The sequence below is a fragment of the Argopecten irradians genome, chromosome 10 (assembly GCF_041381155.1).
Source record: "Argopecten irradians isolate NY chromosome 10, Ai_NY, whole genome shotgun sequence".
Taxonomy (NCBI): domain Eukaryota; kingdom Metazoa; phylum Mollusca; class Bivalvia; order Pectinida; family Pectinidae; genus Argopecten; species Argopecten irradians.
Genome location: NC_091143.1, coordinates 23053143 through 23070615, shown reverse-complemented (window position 1 = coordinate 23070615; position 17473 = coordinate 23053143). Strand labels below are relative to the sequence as shown.

Sequence of the window (17473 nt, the reverse complement as noted above, 5' to 3'; positions counted from 1 at the left end):
TTTTAAAGTCTTTTTGAAGAGCCGGGTTAATATCATGTAAGTGTCATATAATAAAACAGTTATCGACCTATTTTCAGGTGGATACGGAGAATTATCAACCCTCAAAAATGATATAACCCTCGGCCTCCAGCCTCGGGATATATCACTTACTCGGGTTGATAACTCACGGTATCCACCTGAAAATAGGTCGATAATTGTATAATATTCACTACCAGGGTCAATGTACTAGAGCTTTAGATAGCATAGTGCCCAGTGAAATTGTCGATAGTTTTATATGCTAAGGTACTTGCTACACAACCTGTTATAGTTGTAATGTCATATTATCACCAAAGTGTTTTTTGTTAACCGTTACTCAGAATGTCAGTGGAAATGCAATAACAACGAAATAAACCCTGAGTGAAATACAAGTGTTATACAGTATGTCAAAAAACTTCAGTTTCATAACACCTTCCCTAAATATTTCTAATGCGTTCTTTACCAGCTGATAAATCACAAACACTAATTTTTTGTGAGGATTTTTTTTTTAATATTTACAAGAATGTTATTACTTCTGTTGTTGTTGCGCCTTCCTGATCTTCTGTAAGATTGTCTGCATTTCTTCCCTCTTCTTCTTTCCTCTTACATGTGCGCCCAGCTGGAAAATCGAGATAACATTTTTCTAGCCATTTGTATCAACAGTAGTACAATTAGTAAAATGAAATATTGATATAAAATAAACAATGAGAAGGGTTTTGCCATATACATAATTATCATCAATCACATAATTTTTTAAGACTTTTAAATCTAGAGACCTGGGAGAATTAAGTCTGTTGGTTTTAATTGCAATAGGTCAACTATAGATTTGCATTAAGAAGTTTTCAAAAAAACTATCACAAGGGAATAGACACAATTGGTTGGTTATGACCACCAGAGAAGCACACCCCATCCTGTCACATTACAGTGAAAATCCATACTAAACTAGCACTGTATTCACTGTTATTATCGCCCCTTTCCTTATAAGCTCTCTTCCCTCTTCTGGAAAAGGAGTTGAAGTTGTATAAACACCCCTTTCCCATAGATTTAACAATGTATTACAAGTTACACCTGTGTGATGCTAAAATTATAACATCAACATGGTATAACATACGATAAAATTTGGGAGTCTTTCACATATAAATAATGAAGTAATAATGGACAGTGATTTACAGGACTAGACTAGATGAGTCCTGAACTCGTCATTTTCCTGTGGGACTCGCAAAAATTTTGAGAACCCTCTACATTTCTTTGTACTGGGACTCATCAAAATTTGGTCTTCTGAACTTGCCTTAAAAAAAACTACATAAATTGCTGAATGGGGCTCCAAAAAAAGTAGGGCTGAAACAATTAGTCGAATAATTGGAGGTGATTAGATTAATGAAACTAATCGCTGATAATCGATAAAAGATTTTATCAATCGTTAATCATAACATGCATAGCAAGTGCATTGTAAGCCGAATAAACACGATGACAGATCATGGATTTCTGAGGAAGCCATTCCAACTGTAGTTTTATCTCTTTATGTACACGTTTTGAAGTTGTCAGAACTCAACAAAGCATACATGATGTGAGAAATACTTGTTAAATTACTTATCTGTGGAAATTAAAGTCATTAATCAATGAGAAAGTGGATGTCGTGAGAAAGCTTGCAACACGCTGATCGCCAATTTTCACTAGCGATCGGCTCCATGTTGTTACGTCAGGGAGGCCTGATCGCTGCCAGGACACTTGGGAGCGGAAGGAGCAGTAGAGTTGAACATTTTAGTTTTACTATTGCATGTTTTTATCATATAAAAAGAATGTTTTTGTTCATATTCTAATTGAAGATGAGAGTTGTTGATTTCTTTTTTTACCACGGAAAAAAAAGTTCATTGACGAAAATTTGGTCATGTCGCTCAGTGGCGATCCAGATTTGGTTGATTAGTTGTACGTGTGAAGGTCACGTCAAAACAGCGGGTTAGCAGACTGGATTTAAACGATGCTACAGAAGATAATACAGGAACTGAATTCAGAGCTTATTTGGGATAAAATACGTTTGTTTTGTCAATAAATCTATTCTTATATATTGGTAAGCTTATGTTATGTAGGCCATGTTCTCTGTTCTATCGTACAGTATTGTATCGATTAATCCCTTGAATTGAAGGCAACTATATTTTCTCACTACTGACTACTGAAAACCTCCGCCATGTTTTGGTATCAGTAAAACATGGCGGAGGTTTTCAGTAGTCATGATCAGTAGTGAGACAATAGGTGCCTTCAATTCAAGGAATTAATCGATTAGTAATCAGATTACATGTGACCAAATAATCGAATACAAAAATTACTTATCGTTTCAGCCCTTAAAGAAAGGCATATGCATCTTTAATTTAACAAATTAATGTGCAAGGAGTACCTAAAGAAATATGGATGATATTGAGTTATTTCATCCACGACTTACATTTTGGTTTCCTTATAATATTTAAGTGCAGTGGGCGCTAATTATAGCATGTTTAAGTAAGTGGTAAGCATTAATTCTTATACACCATCCTTTACAATACAAGAGAAATTTATTGACCTGTGTCTGCAGTGATGCCCAATATATTACCACCAAAACCTCTTGGTAGCGAATTCAAATCTCATGGACAGTTTCCAGGTTTAATTTTCTCCTGATTTCCATGATTGTCCTTAAATGACAATAGGTGCCTTCAGCTTGATGGGCAGTGGTGGTAAAATGTGAAGCGTCAGATTAACACACGGCATGCTAAGACTGTGCGTCAAAATAAATTTTGCTGCGTCAATGACCCGAGGTCTCGGGTTAATGGATGCCCCGACTTCAGTCATGATCAGTTTGGATTTTTTACTCAAATTAGTCCGGATGCGTTCATGAATGCAAATTCTCGCAAAATGATGTATTTGGACAGAAAGAGTTGCATATACAGAATAACTTAAAATGTTTCAAAAAATGCAATTGACCACTGCTCTTGTAAATATGGTATTTACCGATTTTAACCGGTTGAGGAGCCACTAGTCCAATTGGACTAGTTCTTTACAATTGGCACCAGTCCGGCCGTAAAATTACTAGTCATGGGCATCGGACTAGTGCTTAAAGTCGCATACTGCCACAAATGCAGACAACTCCTCAGTACAGACTTTTGTTTCATTTACTTATATTGATTTGCTGGTGAAAGCAGGGTCATGAAAACATAATGAACAGAGGCTCTAATGCTTACCCTTCGCTTGGCAAACTTGAGGGCCCTCTTATCTTTGGAGATCCTCAGCAACTCCTGCATTCTCCTCTCATATGGAGCAAAGCCTGTCACTTCACGGATAAGGTCACGGACACGTCGCACATGGGCGGTCTGTGTCTGGAACAAACAACAATATTTGTTACAGTCAAAATCAGGAAGCACAGGAAAGTTTTATTTCAGCGTTTTTGCACTACACATCTCTCAGTTCTATTTAAAGATCATTGGGCTTAAAATATATGTTTTAATTTACTAGTTTTGCACTAAAATGACAAAACTTTGCATCACTCCTGGTTGACAACACTAGTACTATGGACTTCACTTGGTATACGTAGTATGCTTCATGACCTAGAGTGACAGACTAACCCAAATTAATATTCCCCATTTTCATGAAGCAGGGAATGAAAGAGATGACTAATTGTAATCTTTAATTAACCAATACCCTGCCCCAGTTGGCCATTACTTACTCCCTTCCTTCGGGTAGGCCTAGTCTTTCGTCCAGCTTCAATCTTGGTCACTTTGTGACCTTTATTGATGCCTACACACATCTCGTGACGAATCGCCATTTCTGAAATTAAAACCAGGAATATTTAAATCTTTATAAATATATGATGTACACAGGATAAGCAATGTTAATTGAACAAGCCCATAACCGTAGATCAGCGATTGTTTTTGTAATTTTTTATGTATTCTTTCAGAAAGTCAAATATTGATACATTCTGATGTTGTTGGCCTCTTATTTCATTTGTAATAAAGGCTACTTCATTACATGAATGATGATAATCAGATAGTTAAACTTCTACATATAGCTACAAACACAGTACTCGAGTAGACAGATATTCCGACATCCCCATCCCACCCTGACAAAAAGATCAAGGGTGCATCAATTAGAATAGTTAAGGTCTTAGACACATATAATGAAGAGCTATCGATATTTACTTTTCTAACTCAAAGAAACCCCTAACTGGTGTGACAGGCATTTTATCTTCAATGAGACACTTGTCCCATTTATTAGAAAGTGGTTCGCAGTTCAAATAAAAGCAATTTTGAACCATATGGACTCACTTTGTAAATTAAAAAGAAAGCACATGATGTAAAGAACAATGACCCCAATTTTAAATTTCATACTATTTAGAGAAAGTCGGTAAACATTGACCAAGTAAACAGATATTACACACATGAGAAAGGATACGGGATGTAAATATAATCGAAATTATGGGTCATCTGGTTTGATGTGGCTTCAAATAGATTTCCAAGATTTTAATGCATATCTATTCTGTACAATATAATTATTTGGACAGAAAGAAGTCTTCGTGATAGTAAGATTACACCGGATTTCTTAGCAATAATATTCACCGTGTTTTGACGATTAAAATGGCAACCGGAAAAGGAACTCTCCAGATAGACAAAATGAAGACAAGACTTCCGGTTTAGAAAAGCGCGCCTTACTTGATTCGGAAGAAATGTAAACACGAAATTAAGTGACGTAAGGCCGCTAAACTTACCATATATTTTACTTTTCAGTAACACTTATGTTTTTCAAGAAAAGAAATATGTTATAATGATCTTTATATTCTGTGTACAAATTACATCACAAAGTAACCCCATCGATCGTCTGCTGTCTGTTACCTGTCCACAGTGGTAAACAGTAGGTGTCAAAACTCAAATTATTTAACGATTTACGACAAATTAAATAGAAAATAGATGCATGAAAGTGTAAAATTAGAATGTTATTGACATTGCCCGATGGTATATATAGCATCTGCATCATACTAGGTCATACGCACAGCTATACTCGCACATCCATTTATAATTATTGTACCATTGCAGAGTTTTGCAGTAATCTGGTAAGGATCTAACTACTCTACCATGGCAGAAGCCAGCAGTGGTGGTTCCAGTGTTGTCACTAAAAAGTAGGTATATAAGTGACAATAATTAATACAGTTGTAATAGGGAGGTTTTCCCCAGGTGTTTATCAGCACACCATCAGGTTCCACAAGAGACTCGGAGGGGCGATCCGACTGTAGTTCCCTTTATATGTATAAGTCACAAATTGTGATGGTATATAGTATTTAAGTATTATAGTCGCAAAAGTTATCAACATACTGTTAATGCTATACTCATCATCAATTTCTAAAAAAAAAAAAAATTAAGGTAAATATAATGCTAATTTTCATAACGCTGGTTGTCTTATGTTCACACATAGAGATAAATCCATCAAAGAATCTGAACTGAGCTCTAGCTAGTACATATGTAAGAAGCAAACTTAATTTTATGGGGACTAATTCATGATACCTTATAAGGTTTTTGTGGGACTTATTGTTTCTTTTGGTGATGGAATGACACTTAAAGTGGGGTCGTTTTGATTTTCTATGCTTAAAAAGGACATGGGGACGGTGTAAATGCAAACCCTGATGTTTGAATAGTAATTAGGAATGGGATGTTTCCTTAATCATAATCTTCTTTATTAAAATGTACCCAACAATTTTTGGTTGATTTCATTTTAATTTATTTCATCAATTTGCTGCTAAATTAATAAAAAGAATTTTTTTCTCATTTTCAGTGGCTTTAAATTTAAAAGAACTGGCAAAGAAAATAAAACTGGGTCCGACTCTGATGTTTGTTCTCGGATACAAAATGGGTCGTCTTCAAGTTTTAGTCTCTCTAAACCGATAACAAACAGTAAACCTCCGATAACAGTTGTTCCTGCTACAGACCTGAAATCCTCCAGTACCCGGATACAACCAATCTGTGTTGATGAGTTTGAGGAGGATGACAACTGGCTTACTACTCGGCCATTACAAAGTGCTGCCAAAACTTCAACTAAATTTGTACCTAAAACATCCAAGGTTTGGTTCATTAACTTCGTGATTATAAAGTTATAAACGATAGGAAACTTTAATATTAGTTAATTACAGATTGAATAATAATGTTATGTGTATGAATTAGAAAATTTTTATACTGCAAGATCTTTTTTATTTTTTTGTTGAAATCATTTGTCATGACTTTCCAATGGATTACAAATTACTAGTTAATTACAACTTACAGCCATATGTTTAAATTACTGGAGAGGACCTATATAGGCTTTTCCTGTTGTCTAATCCATTTATCAATACACTAATATAATATCTTTCTCTGTAATTCCTGTATAACTTATATTGTTTAATAAAATATTTTGAAATGAAATGTTTAAATATACTCAAAAAGTTTGGAAGCAAATCTAGGTAAATGGAAACCTAGAGATGCATTGACTGTAAAATCTGTATTTGTTTTACAGTCAGCTGGGAAGCAGATGTCAATAACTGCGTTTACTGGTAATGATGCTAAACTCTCCAAACCTGTCGCTACTGTGGCACCACATAGGTAGGTACCCCAGTGGTTATTGTTGGAAATGTATAGATTTTACAAGTATGTAATTTACAATATATTGAAGCTTTTGATAGCCCATACAATTTCTTTGTGATAAAATCCAATGTTTAACATCTAACCCAACCTAAAATGCCAAATGCATTTTTAGGCATACCTGAGGATTGTAGTTTTGAGTAATGTTTTATGGTATTATGGTTAGTTTCTGTAGAAAATAAACTATTTGGCATTTTTTGTTTTCTGAGAAACTCTGATATATAGTGAAGATGGACTGTATGATACCTTTAATAACAATGTTTTTAACTTTGTAGTGTGCCAGGACAGATGGAAGCATCCAAACCCAATAATTTTTCTACGAAAACTGGCTTAAGTACAGGTGCTGGCCGACTGCTGTATTCTGGAAATAGCAACCAAACAGATGATGATGATGACGACCTCTTTGGTCCATCATTTTCTGAACCACAGTCACCAAAAGACTTGTCGCATAGCACTTTCAACTCTACAAAGACACACCCTAAAACAATCGTTCCAAGTACAAGTATCGTTCCCGCTGGTGACAATGAGGATCTATCAGACTTCTCCTCAGGTACTGCATGTTTATGTGTATCAAGGGTTTTTTTTTGTTTCTTTAAAAGAAATATACATAAAATTAACAAAATACCAAAAGATTTTTTTAAACATCTCGCAATAAGGAGGATACATAACTACCCTATTTCTTTGAGGATAACAAGAAAAACAAAAATAAACTGCAGTGTTTGCTTTATGAAAATTTCATATTTTTAAACTGCATATATATATCCTGTACCCTTCTGTACATAAATGTTTTCTTTCATTTCAGTTTCTCCAATTATAAAGCCTAAAACAGTATTGTCACTAAAACGGGTTAGTATTGCTAGGAATATTTTTTTAAACAATTGTTACATTAATTATAAGAGCATACTAGTTTTCAATAAGAGAACAATATACAAGTAAGTGTACTGAAACACTTGATATTGGAAAATGTCCTTGAAGTTTGATTAGTCCTATCTTCTGTCTTCTATTTTTCTTGTTAACTTGTTTAAATATTCATTGTTTCAGAGTAAGCCTTTCAGATTTAAGAATGACCCTAGTAAAAGTTCCCAATCTAAAGACAGCACAGCCCAGGTATAGTATACCATATCGCACTCTGGTATGTTACCAATAATAAAACAAGCCTAGGAATGACACATGAGGTGACCTTGGGATTAAAATGACTGGGGAGGTTTATGATAATTTTGCTTTTGAATTTTGGCTTGTCTGATTTGGAAAAGCTTGCTTATGTTGTCAAGGGATATAGTATGGTATATTTAGATATAATTAAATTCCATGTGTTACACTCTGACATTTCTATTGGCTAGAAGTTTGAGGTTATCTTTCCATAGTCGAAGAGAATTGAACGTCGAGGAAATGAAGTCATAAACATGAAGAACCTTTTCGCGGAAAATTTTAAAAGCAGCACAGTCATTGGCTAAACTAAACTATTGACTAAAGGTATTCGCTATCAGTGCGCCTCAAATCAAATTGTGTTATTGTAAAACTACCTAAAAATACCCAACTAATTCTTAATTAGTACCTTAGTTACTGAGTTATTCAAATTAAATTATTCTCAATTTCTTGTGGGTTTATGAAGAAAAAGAAAGAAAAAAACTAGCACACATTCTTTGTCATAGACACGAGAATGCCCTTCTTTTTTGTCTATGACTTCATAAACCCAAAAGATATTGAGAATAATAAGTGTACAATATATGGTTTTGTTCTCATGAAAATCAAATAAAGTACAAGTAACTTCAGGAGTCCCTCAAGGAACATGTTTGGGCCCAATTCTGTTTCTCATATACATTAACGATTTCCATCGATACATGCAGCACAGCACACTAAGGTTATTCACAGACAACAGTATTATATACAAAGCAATAAACAACAAAGACGACACAATAAAACTATAGAAAGATTTTGATGCAGCAGCACAATGGGAAACAGCCTGGCTAATGAAATTTCATCTAGATAAATGCAACATCATCAATGTTACACCAAAATTCAACAAAATACGTCACAACTACACACTCCAAAATCACACACTCGAGCAAGTAAACTCAAGTAAATATTTAGGACTAACGCTACAAAAAAACCTAAAATAGGACATGCACATAAATAATATCACCACAAACGCAAACAAATCACTAGGGTTTTTAAAGCGTAACTTAAAAATTAATTCACCACATATAAAAGCACATGCATACAAAGCACTAGTTCGACCAAAACTGGAATACAATGTACTGCTCTTCCATATGGGATCCCCACAACACACACCATCGTTCACAACAAATATCACGACACCAGTTCAGTTACAAACATGATACATCATCTCAACGGGCCAACATTACAGATACAATGACTACACACAAGATTAATACTTTTCTACAAAATAATACACAATATAGTTGCCGTCAAATACCAGACCATACTCATACAAGTAGACCACAAAACCAGACACTCCAATCCACACTCCTTCAGACAAATCTCTGCTACAAAGGACACATACAAATATTCATTTTTCCCCACAAACAATAACACACTATAGAATCTCCTCCCTGTAGCAGCAGTACAATGCACTACTCTCGAGGACTTCAGGGCACATATTTCCAACGTAGCCTTTGAAGCCCTTACACATTAGTTCTGCACACAACTTTTATCTATATACTAAAAAAATCACAAATTTAATCCCTTCACTCTCTTGCACCCCTACAGATCACTGTGACATAATTGTCATTTTTTGTCTGCGTTCATGTGAACCAAAGAAGAAGTTGTATAGAATAAGAAAATTACAACAATCCTTTGTTTTATGTTTATGATAATGCTTTATTATAGTTCAATTTGTGAATTTCTAAATTATTCATTACCTGGTATTTGATACTGCATAACTTTTGTTCGCTATGTCAATAAAATCTTATCATGTAACAAACTATCAATGAAAATGATTGTCTGACAGGTAAAGTTTGTGTAAAAATGATTGTCTGACAGGTAAAGTTTGTGTAAAAATGATTGTCTGACAGGTAAAAATTGTGTAAAAATGATTGTCTGCCACGTAAAGTTTGTGTAAAAATGATTGTCTGACAGGTGAAGTTTGTGTAAAATGATTGTACAACAGGTAAAGTTTGTGTAAAAATGATTGTACAACAGGTAAAATTTGAGTAAAAATGATTGACAGGTAAAATTTGTGTAAAAATGATTGTCTGACAGGTAAAGTTTGTGTAAAAATGATTGTCTGACAGGTAAAGTTTGTGTAAAAATGATTGTCTGACAGGTAAAGTTTGTGTAAAAATGATTGTCTGACAGGTAAGGTTTGTGTAAAAATGATTGTCTGACAGGTAAAGTTTATGTAAAATTTTGATGTACAGGAGATGGATATAACTGATAGGAATGAAGATGCACTAGTTCACCAGCAGAAGCGAAGAAGAACAGACACATTTCCAGCAAACAGTGAGGATAATTCAGCATTAGTGGTCCAAAGTTCTTCAAACAGGCTCAGTTCAGGTACGATAAATAGAATCTTACATTAGTCTACAATCCTAAATATTTTGATACGGTAGAGGTAACCTACAGTTTGGTGGTCAATCTTTTCAGTGTTCATTGCGAAACCAGAACAATTGCTTGATTGTCTTGTTAGTATAACATATGATCATTTATCGTCATTGTTACTTTGGTTGACAGAGGGTTCCAGGCAGGGTAAGAGTGAAGAAAAACAAGACCCTTTACTACACCCACTGCTGAAGAAACCAGCTGCACAGGTATAAACTATATATAGAGGTTACAGGACTCTACAATATCATCTTTTCACACATGTCCATTGGGGATTTTAAAGTGATTTTAAAATCCACTTGTCTGACAGCTAAATCCACTTGTCCAAACTTCAACCACTAACTTGCAGAGAAATGAAATATTTGCATAATGTCATATTACTATTGAAATAAGTTGAGTCAGTTGCACGCAACAGTGATCCAGGTTTTCTTGATCGGAACACTTCTGCCTTTTACCTAATGTATCAGTAATGTACCTCCAGGAAATCAATGTACATGTAGTTCAATCGATCTTTTTTAAGTCATATTTTATTAGAAAAACGACATGAACAACTATTGATTTTTGCAAGACAGGCATTTTAAACCTTTTTTAACATTTCTGAAAAATTAGTTTCAGCTAAATATCACTTGTCCAAGCGGGCAAGTGCGTATCATAATGTACTTGTCAGACAGAGATTTGCACTGATACCGACAAATCGGACAAATGTAATTGTCGAGCCCTGGGTTACTCTACAAGTGACTGTTGTTTATCATGTTATCAAACTCGAAATGACACATTCTTGAGCACATGATATTTTTCCATCATATAGAAATCTAGTCCCTAAATAGAGAACCAATATGTCGCAATATACTCCATTGTTTATACTTTAAGTAGGCAACTACCTGTAATATGGAAAATAAAATGCAGTTAAAAAATGTCATATGCATACATGCCATATTTTTCTAGGGGTGGAGAGGGAGATTGTTGACCATTTTAAGGGATTTTGGTCTCAAAAGAGGGAGGTATACGCGCGACATATATGAATAAATTGAATATCTACTTTTTTATGATGAAATTCTGCATTCATATTGAATTTTACTGAAAAAAAACCAGAATCGTTGCAGTAGTATTCAAAATGTAATTTAATCTGAGAGAGAAAAAAAAAGTAAATTTCTTTTTAATTGTATTCATTTAAATTCAGTTACTACTGATTATTTTTTATTATTAATATATTTTTTTCTAAAAATAAATTCGCACAGAAATTCTAAAAAAATAATACTTTTTCCATTTTTAAAAACGTGGTTATTAGGAAATCCAGAAATTCTATAAAATCCGGATCATCTATTACAATTACCCAAAATGGCGGCCATTACGATTGCAAAGTTTGTGACATCCATCAAATACAGATAGGCCTATTTAACATTAAAAACGTGAGTAAATCATTCACAGTTGTAAGCAGTATTTGTTTTGTTGTAATGCTCACTAGCTGTAGTCATAAGAATTATTGAAAGGCCAGCTGATTGTTTTCTAGGCGGCTAATCGGCTGCTTGACTTCAGTTTACGTAATACACAGACGTGAGTGAAAGTGACACCACAAGCCAAGGTGGAAATAGCCCCATGCTGCTAATTAGGGCCACTTGGGTGTTGATCAGGGGGTCAGGGAGTGGTTACTCTCGTGCTAAAGTTAACCTAGCATGTACACAAATGTGGCAACGAAAATAAAACGGAGGGGTTTATAGAAATCGGGAATTTAGACTCTCCTGCCGGGAGACAATAAAAGGCTTTAAAATACGGGAGGTTTTGTCTCACGCCGGGAGGTATGGCATGTATGCATATGAAAAGTAATCCGAAGTTGAAAGCTAATCAGAATCAACGAAGATTAGAGATGACCAATGGGAAATGCTGTAGGTGTTTACTTACTGGGCTGTGTAAACATAAACGATAACCAAATGACCATGTTAATGAACTTGAGCAACAAACTTTCAGAAGATTTGATTTTTTCAAAGAACAATACAAATAATTTAATGAAAAGAGTTATTTCACTTTCAAAATCAGAACAGCTACCAGTATATAGTGTAAGCCTCTTGTTTTATCGTAGTTAACTGGTGAGGATGTTGTGGAACTGAGGACGGTGTTACTGCGTATCATGGACGAGATCTGTGACATCATCTGTAAAGTCAGTACCGATGACCTTATGGTCATTGCTTGGCAGAACTATGAGCGACTTCAGAAACTTCTTACATTCAGGTATTCCTCATAATACTACTACCTTAACTCATCTCTTATATCACTTTAATTTTTCTAATGAAAAGATACGCATGTCTGCATGGAGATGATATTCTGATATACAGTAATAAGAATGCTAGCTCACCTGGCTCGAAGGGCTGATAAGCTTATACCATGGAATGGCGTCTGTCCATCAACATTTCCTTTAAATCACTGCTAGCCAGCCATAACGAAATACTGTATTTGACCCGATAAATGCCCAGGGCATATAAAAATTAGAAACTATTGAGGATGACTTCATAGGACAAATTAGGTCTAACCTTTCACAAACTTATTGCACAGTGTAAGCCATTAATCAATTTACAAAAGAAACAAATAAAGAAACACAGGTTTCATAGTTAAATATCGCATTTGAATTGAGGCAAATGAGCATGTGGCCTCATAAAGGGGTAGGGGTGGCTTATGTGACAGGGATGCTTATTGGGTGGAATATGATAAGTAAAATTCAGCCAATTTTGCCAGAAACATTCTTAGGGAAGAGAACCATGGTTTGTATGAATCTGGACAACCCCATCCCCATCCTTCAGATATACATGTACTGTGGTGATCATTCCTCTACAAAATGAAAACATTTTCATTCCAGAAAGAGTATAAAGAACAAGGCTGATTGTTTCACCTCCCCTGTTGATAAATCATCAGTCATACAAAAGAGAGAAGACAGAACTTCAGTCTCAATCAACACCTCTCGGCCACTACCGGTGTCGACCAATATCTCTCGGCCACCTTCAGGCGTAAACTTATCCCCGGCCAGCACTTCAACACCTGTACGGACTCCACAGCTTGACGAAAGACTTTCTGATAATAACAAAAGGATGTCCACTGGCTCTGTGAACGCCTTTAGCTCCCCTATACCATGTGGAGAAAGCTTCTTTGAGGATGATGCCAAGTTGACACAGTCACATGCAAACTTTATGGCCAACTTTAATCGTAAGTCCCCAGGAGGTACACCATCATCATTCAGTAAAAGTGCTACAGTGGTTCCCTCTCCCCCTGTCATGAGTCTGAATAAAAGTTCAGGAAATAGATATGATCCTGTAGATTTCACCTTCCCCACGGCAATGGAAGATCAAGAGTCCACATCCAACTTTGAGTTTAATTACAACATCGCACAGAGGGAAGGACCAAGTTCTGTGAAGAGGTCAGAGAACAAAACAGTCCAGCACACTGATCAAAATGATATGTTTGTGGATATTGATGATTTTGAATTTGATGACGAGGGTGAGGATGGTATTGAGGATCAGAATGAGGAATCTGACATGCCTTCCCTTAACCATACTCCTAGAGGAAATCGACAAACAGGTACTTCATATACAAATGTAATTGTTATAAAATAAAGTTGGATAAAACTTGGATATTTTAGATTTCATACAGAAATGATTCTTCAGAATTTTCATTTGAAGATGTAACTTTTGCAGTATATTTCGTACTTTATTCCAATTATAGAATTTAGAAAAAGAAGATGTTTATGCATTTAATTAAATTCAACATTTAAACAAATATATAAATGTTTACTATATTTTCTACCTGTTATTTCAATGACATTTTTCTCTCTGTTCATTTAATTATATAGGTAAAACTGTTCAGAATAAAAATGGAAGTTTCCAGTCTTCTAATTATCCAGGTAACACATAATTTACATATTTGATATAACATACAAACTGCAAGTGACATTTTGCCAATTAACACATTAATATGATGTACATTATTTGTGGCTCGGTTTTGAAATTGACTTGCATTATTTTACCATACCTGACTTACACATATAATTAGATATAAAACCAGACTGTTTGATACAGTTACAAAAAAATATATTGATATTAGAATATTAGATAATACTGTTGTCAGTGGTTCAGAATCATAAATCCAAAGTAAATCTTACTGAAAACATTTTTTGCAACTGAGAGAAATAATGTTTATGTTTTGCAATGTATTTAATGTTTTATTTTTAATTTAAAAGTTTGTCATGGCTTTGTTATATTATAATAGTTACCAAGCCTAATAGCTGTCAAAAACAGCCTGAGGACCCCAACAAACAGTTTGATGGATATGGGTTTGCCCACAGCAAGGCTATGATGAAGGCATTCACATCAGTGTTTGGTCTGCATAACTTTCGACATCATCAACTTCAGGCCATCAATGCTTCTCTGTTGGGCAATGACTGCTTCATCCTCATGCCTACAGGTATAGTATTCTCCTCTGAGTACATGTACAGTTGTCTCCCCCTAGTACAGGTACAAAATCAAAAGTTTAAAGTCATAACTCTGGTTGTCCTTTTCCCCAAGGTGAACTCAGTTTGCATTCTTATGCTTCCGACCACTCAATTTGCTTTTCTGTATTGGCAAGCTCTTCAAGCTAGAATATTTTTCTTCTTAGAAGAGCGCAAATCATGTTGGTCCCCTGAAGTCAAAAAAATCATGGATAACTCTCCCAAAACCCCAATCAACATTACCATTCCCACCAAAACAAGAAAAGGAAATTAATATGCATGTATACAAAAGAAAAGTAAATAATAGCTATCAGTCATTATTCTATGCATTTATAATAGTACATGGTTGTCTATATCAGACTTAGTCCTTTTAAATAATAGCTGCAATACAACTCTTAGTATGGCTAGAAAGATCTTTTAAAATTAGCTCAATTGGTAAATACAAGAAAAATGTATATTAAATCTGTTGATTTATCATTTGACAGGAGGAGGAAAAAGCTTGTGTTACCAGCTGCCTGCCCTTGTGTCTGGAGGTGTATCCATAGTTGTATCTCCTCTCCGAGCTCTCATTCAGGATCAAGTACAGAGACTTAATTCCATGATGGTGAGTACCATTGGAGCACTAGAATTACTGCTTGTGCTTAAAAAGTTTTGCTATTAACAGTGTTTGGGTATATTAGGCAATAGATTGCCAAATTTTCAACGCAGTCTGTCCCTTTATTAAGACACATAAAACAAACAAGGTCACAGGATATAGACTCATATAATAATAGAAAATACAAGAAAAGAAGTACTAAAACTACCTTCACTGCTTTAATTGTAGATTCCTGCAGCACAGCTCTCTTCAGATCAAAATAAGACCCAGTCAGACTTCATTTACACCAAGCTGTCGTTCAGGAAACCAGAGATCACTCTCCTCTATGTTACCCCAGAAAAGGTAAGCGCAACTATTTGTGTATTTGAAAGTAGTGGATTTATGGTGTAAAATTGGATAATATGGCTAACTTTGGGGGTATAGGAATTAGGTAGAACTGTTTCCTTGAAATATTTGATTGGATATCTCTACTTAGTATAACCTATATATTACCAATACTGCTTTAGACTCAGTGGCCAACTCAATTAATTTTCTGCTTTTCTCAGAAGGAAAATCTTCATGTGAGATCTTTCATCTCATGGATAGAAAAAGGTATAAACACCTTCCAGAAGCAGAAGAGTTATATTCTTGGAAAACATATTGGGTTGGTGTCTGATTTCAAATTGTAGCAGGAACAATCATGTCTAACAGACATTTCTAGTTTCATCACTCTTTCCCATTATAGTTGTATATATGTTGTAGATATCGGCCAGTGACAAGTTAAATAGCTGTTTGGATAACCTGTACCGTAGGAAGATCTTGTCTCGATTTGTCATTGATGAGGCTCATTGTGTCAGTCAGGTAAGATGTCATGAACTTGTCTTACATGCACGAAGGGTCACTTATATTTTTATTTCAATTAGATTTATATTACTGAATTTAACCTCTAAATAAAGACTATTAATAATGGCTATTAATAATGATACTTTCGCTTTCATCCATCGTTGGACATGTTTTTGACACATCATCTACATTAAACAAATATGATTATTTTGAGGGGTTTAAGTTAAACATATGATCTATCAAATGTATGATTTCCAATCCTTCACCAAATAATTCACTGCATCACTTAATCACCCTGTAAAAATGATTCATTCAATTTCCTTTTCTAAGATTTTATTGTGTGGTAACCATTCAATATGACTTTTGTCACTATTAATTTCTTCTCACCCGTACAATATAAATTTTGAAAAGTTATTTTTGATTTCATACAATATATTAAGCTTTACATTCTTAAAAAAATCTATTCCAATGCCTATAACTCTGTCTATACTTGACACATAGTGGGGTCATGACTTCCGACCGGACTATAAGAAGCTGAACATCCTACGAGAGAGATTCCCGGAGGTACCCGTGATGGCCCTGACAGCTACAGCAACACCCCGTGTCAGGAAAGACATCATTCACCAACTCAAGATGAAGGATACTAAATGGTATTTACATTGTTTTAAAATAAAAATCTCTCACAAATATTAAAATTATAAATGTAATCTTTGTCTGAATACTTTTGCACTGAGACTAGACTTATCAGCTCAATCAGTAGAACCTCTGTCCCAGTTTCAAATCCACTATATTTTCTCTTCTGTAAACTTTTTATTAGTGCTTACATGGTACAAAATGGTTAAGTAAAAGGAAGGAAACCATTCTAATGATAAAGGTGACCTGTTTTTGAACAGGTAGATTTTGTTTTGGAATAGCTCAAAGTTTGTTACCGAAAGTATTATCTGTATATATATTATATTTTGATACAATATACCCAGTAATAATATTTACCAACTGCATTAGGTTCATTAATAAATGTTTCCAAAAAAAATTTTTTGAATGATTCAGGTTTGTGCAAAGTTTTAATCGACCGAATCTCCGGCTGTCAGTGGAGCCTAAGAAGCCATCAACTTTGACAGCTGATATCATTAAATTGATCAAGGAGAGGTTTTCTGGGAAGTGTGGCATTGTCTACTGTCTGTCCAGGTTAGTGCACATTTTCTGTCTCACTCTAGATTTCAATTTCTTATTTTCAGAATTAGTGTTTTTTCAAAACTGGGGATAGTATCAAGTTCATTAAAGGTGATTGAGGGAAAAAATAGCTAATAAAATGTTTGCATCTTCATGAAAGATTCCATCAAAGATTGAAACAGATGAATGAATTTCAGCAGATGTTACCTTCAT

At 34.8% G+C, this 17473-nt stretch overlaps 2 protein-coding genes across 3 annotated transcripts in view; one reads left to right on the top strand and one right to left on the bottom strand.

Annotated features, from left to right (window-relative positions):
• Positions 1 to 502: 502 nt before the first annotated feature.
• On the bottom strand, positions 503 to 4660 carry LOC138333415 (large ribosomal subunit protein eL36-like). The gene is made up of 4 exons (XM_069281773.1): positions 4596 to 4660; positions 3707 to 3807; positions 3225 to 3359; positions 503 to 634 (listed from the first exon to the last, which is right to left on the bottom strand). Exons 2-4 carry the CDS (start codon positions 3803 to 3805, stop codon positions 545 to 547), a joined length of 324 nt encoding a protein of 107 aa, XP_069137874.1. The 5' UTR covers positions 3806 to 3807; positions 4596 to 4660; the 3' UTR covers positions 503 to 544.
• The window catches only part of LOC138333412 (recQ-like DNA helicase BLM), a 29637-nt gene continuing 16792 nt past the window's right edge, over positions 4629 to 17473 (top strand). Inside the window, exons 1-18 of one of the 2 annotated variants that reach the window (XM_069281769.1) lie at positions 4629 to 4725; positions 5070 to 5152; positions 5803 to 6088; positions 6517 to 6602; positions 6917 to 7191; positions 7444 to 7487; positions 7683 to 7748; positions 10022 to 10157; positions 10335 to 10411; positions 12280 to 12428; positions 13051 to 13766; positions 14038 to 14088; positions 14454 to 14648; positions 15159 to 15277; positions 15497 to 15610; positions 16010 to 16108; positions 16592 to 16740; positions 17138 to 17275. In XM_069281769.1, coding sequence (XP_069137870.1) covers positions 5109 to 5152; positions 5803 to 6088; positions 6517 to 6602; positions 6917 to 7191; positions 7444 to 7487; positions 7683 to 7748; positions 10022 to 10157; positions 10335 to 10411; positions 12280 to 12428; positions 13051 to 13766; positions 14038 to 14088; positions 14454 to 14648; positions 15159 to 15277; positions 15497 to 15610; positions 16010 to 16108; positions 16592 to 16740; positions 17138 to 17275 — 2744 coding nt within the window. In that variant the 5' untranslated portion in view covers positions 4629 to 4725; positions 5070 to 5108. The other variant, XM_069281770.1, reaches the window with a different exon arrangement.

Excerpts from the sequence above, each read along its gene's own strand:
- LOC138333415 (XM_069281773.1), bottom strand. The coding sequence starts at position 3,805 with ATGGCGATTCGTCACGAGATGTGTGTAGGCATCAATAAAGGTCACAAA. Across the intron at positions 3,360-3,706 it reads GGCCTACCCGAAGGAAGGGA|ACACAGACCGCCCATGTGCG; the intron begins GTAAGTAATGGC and ends TGTTTGTTCCAG. Across the intron at positions 635-3,224 it reads TCAAGTTTGCCAAGCGAAGG|CTGGGCGCACATGTAAGAGG; the intron begins GTAAGCATTAGA and ends TCGATTTTCCAG.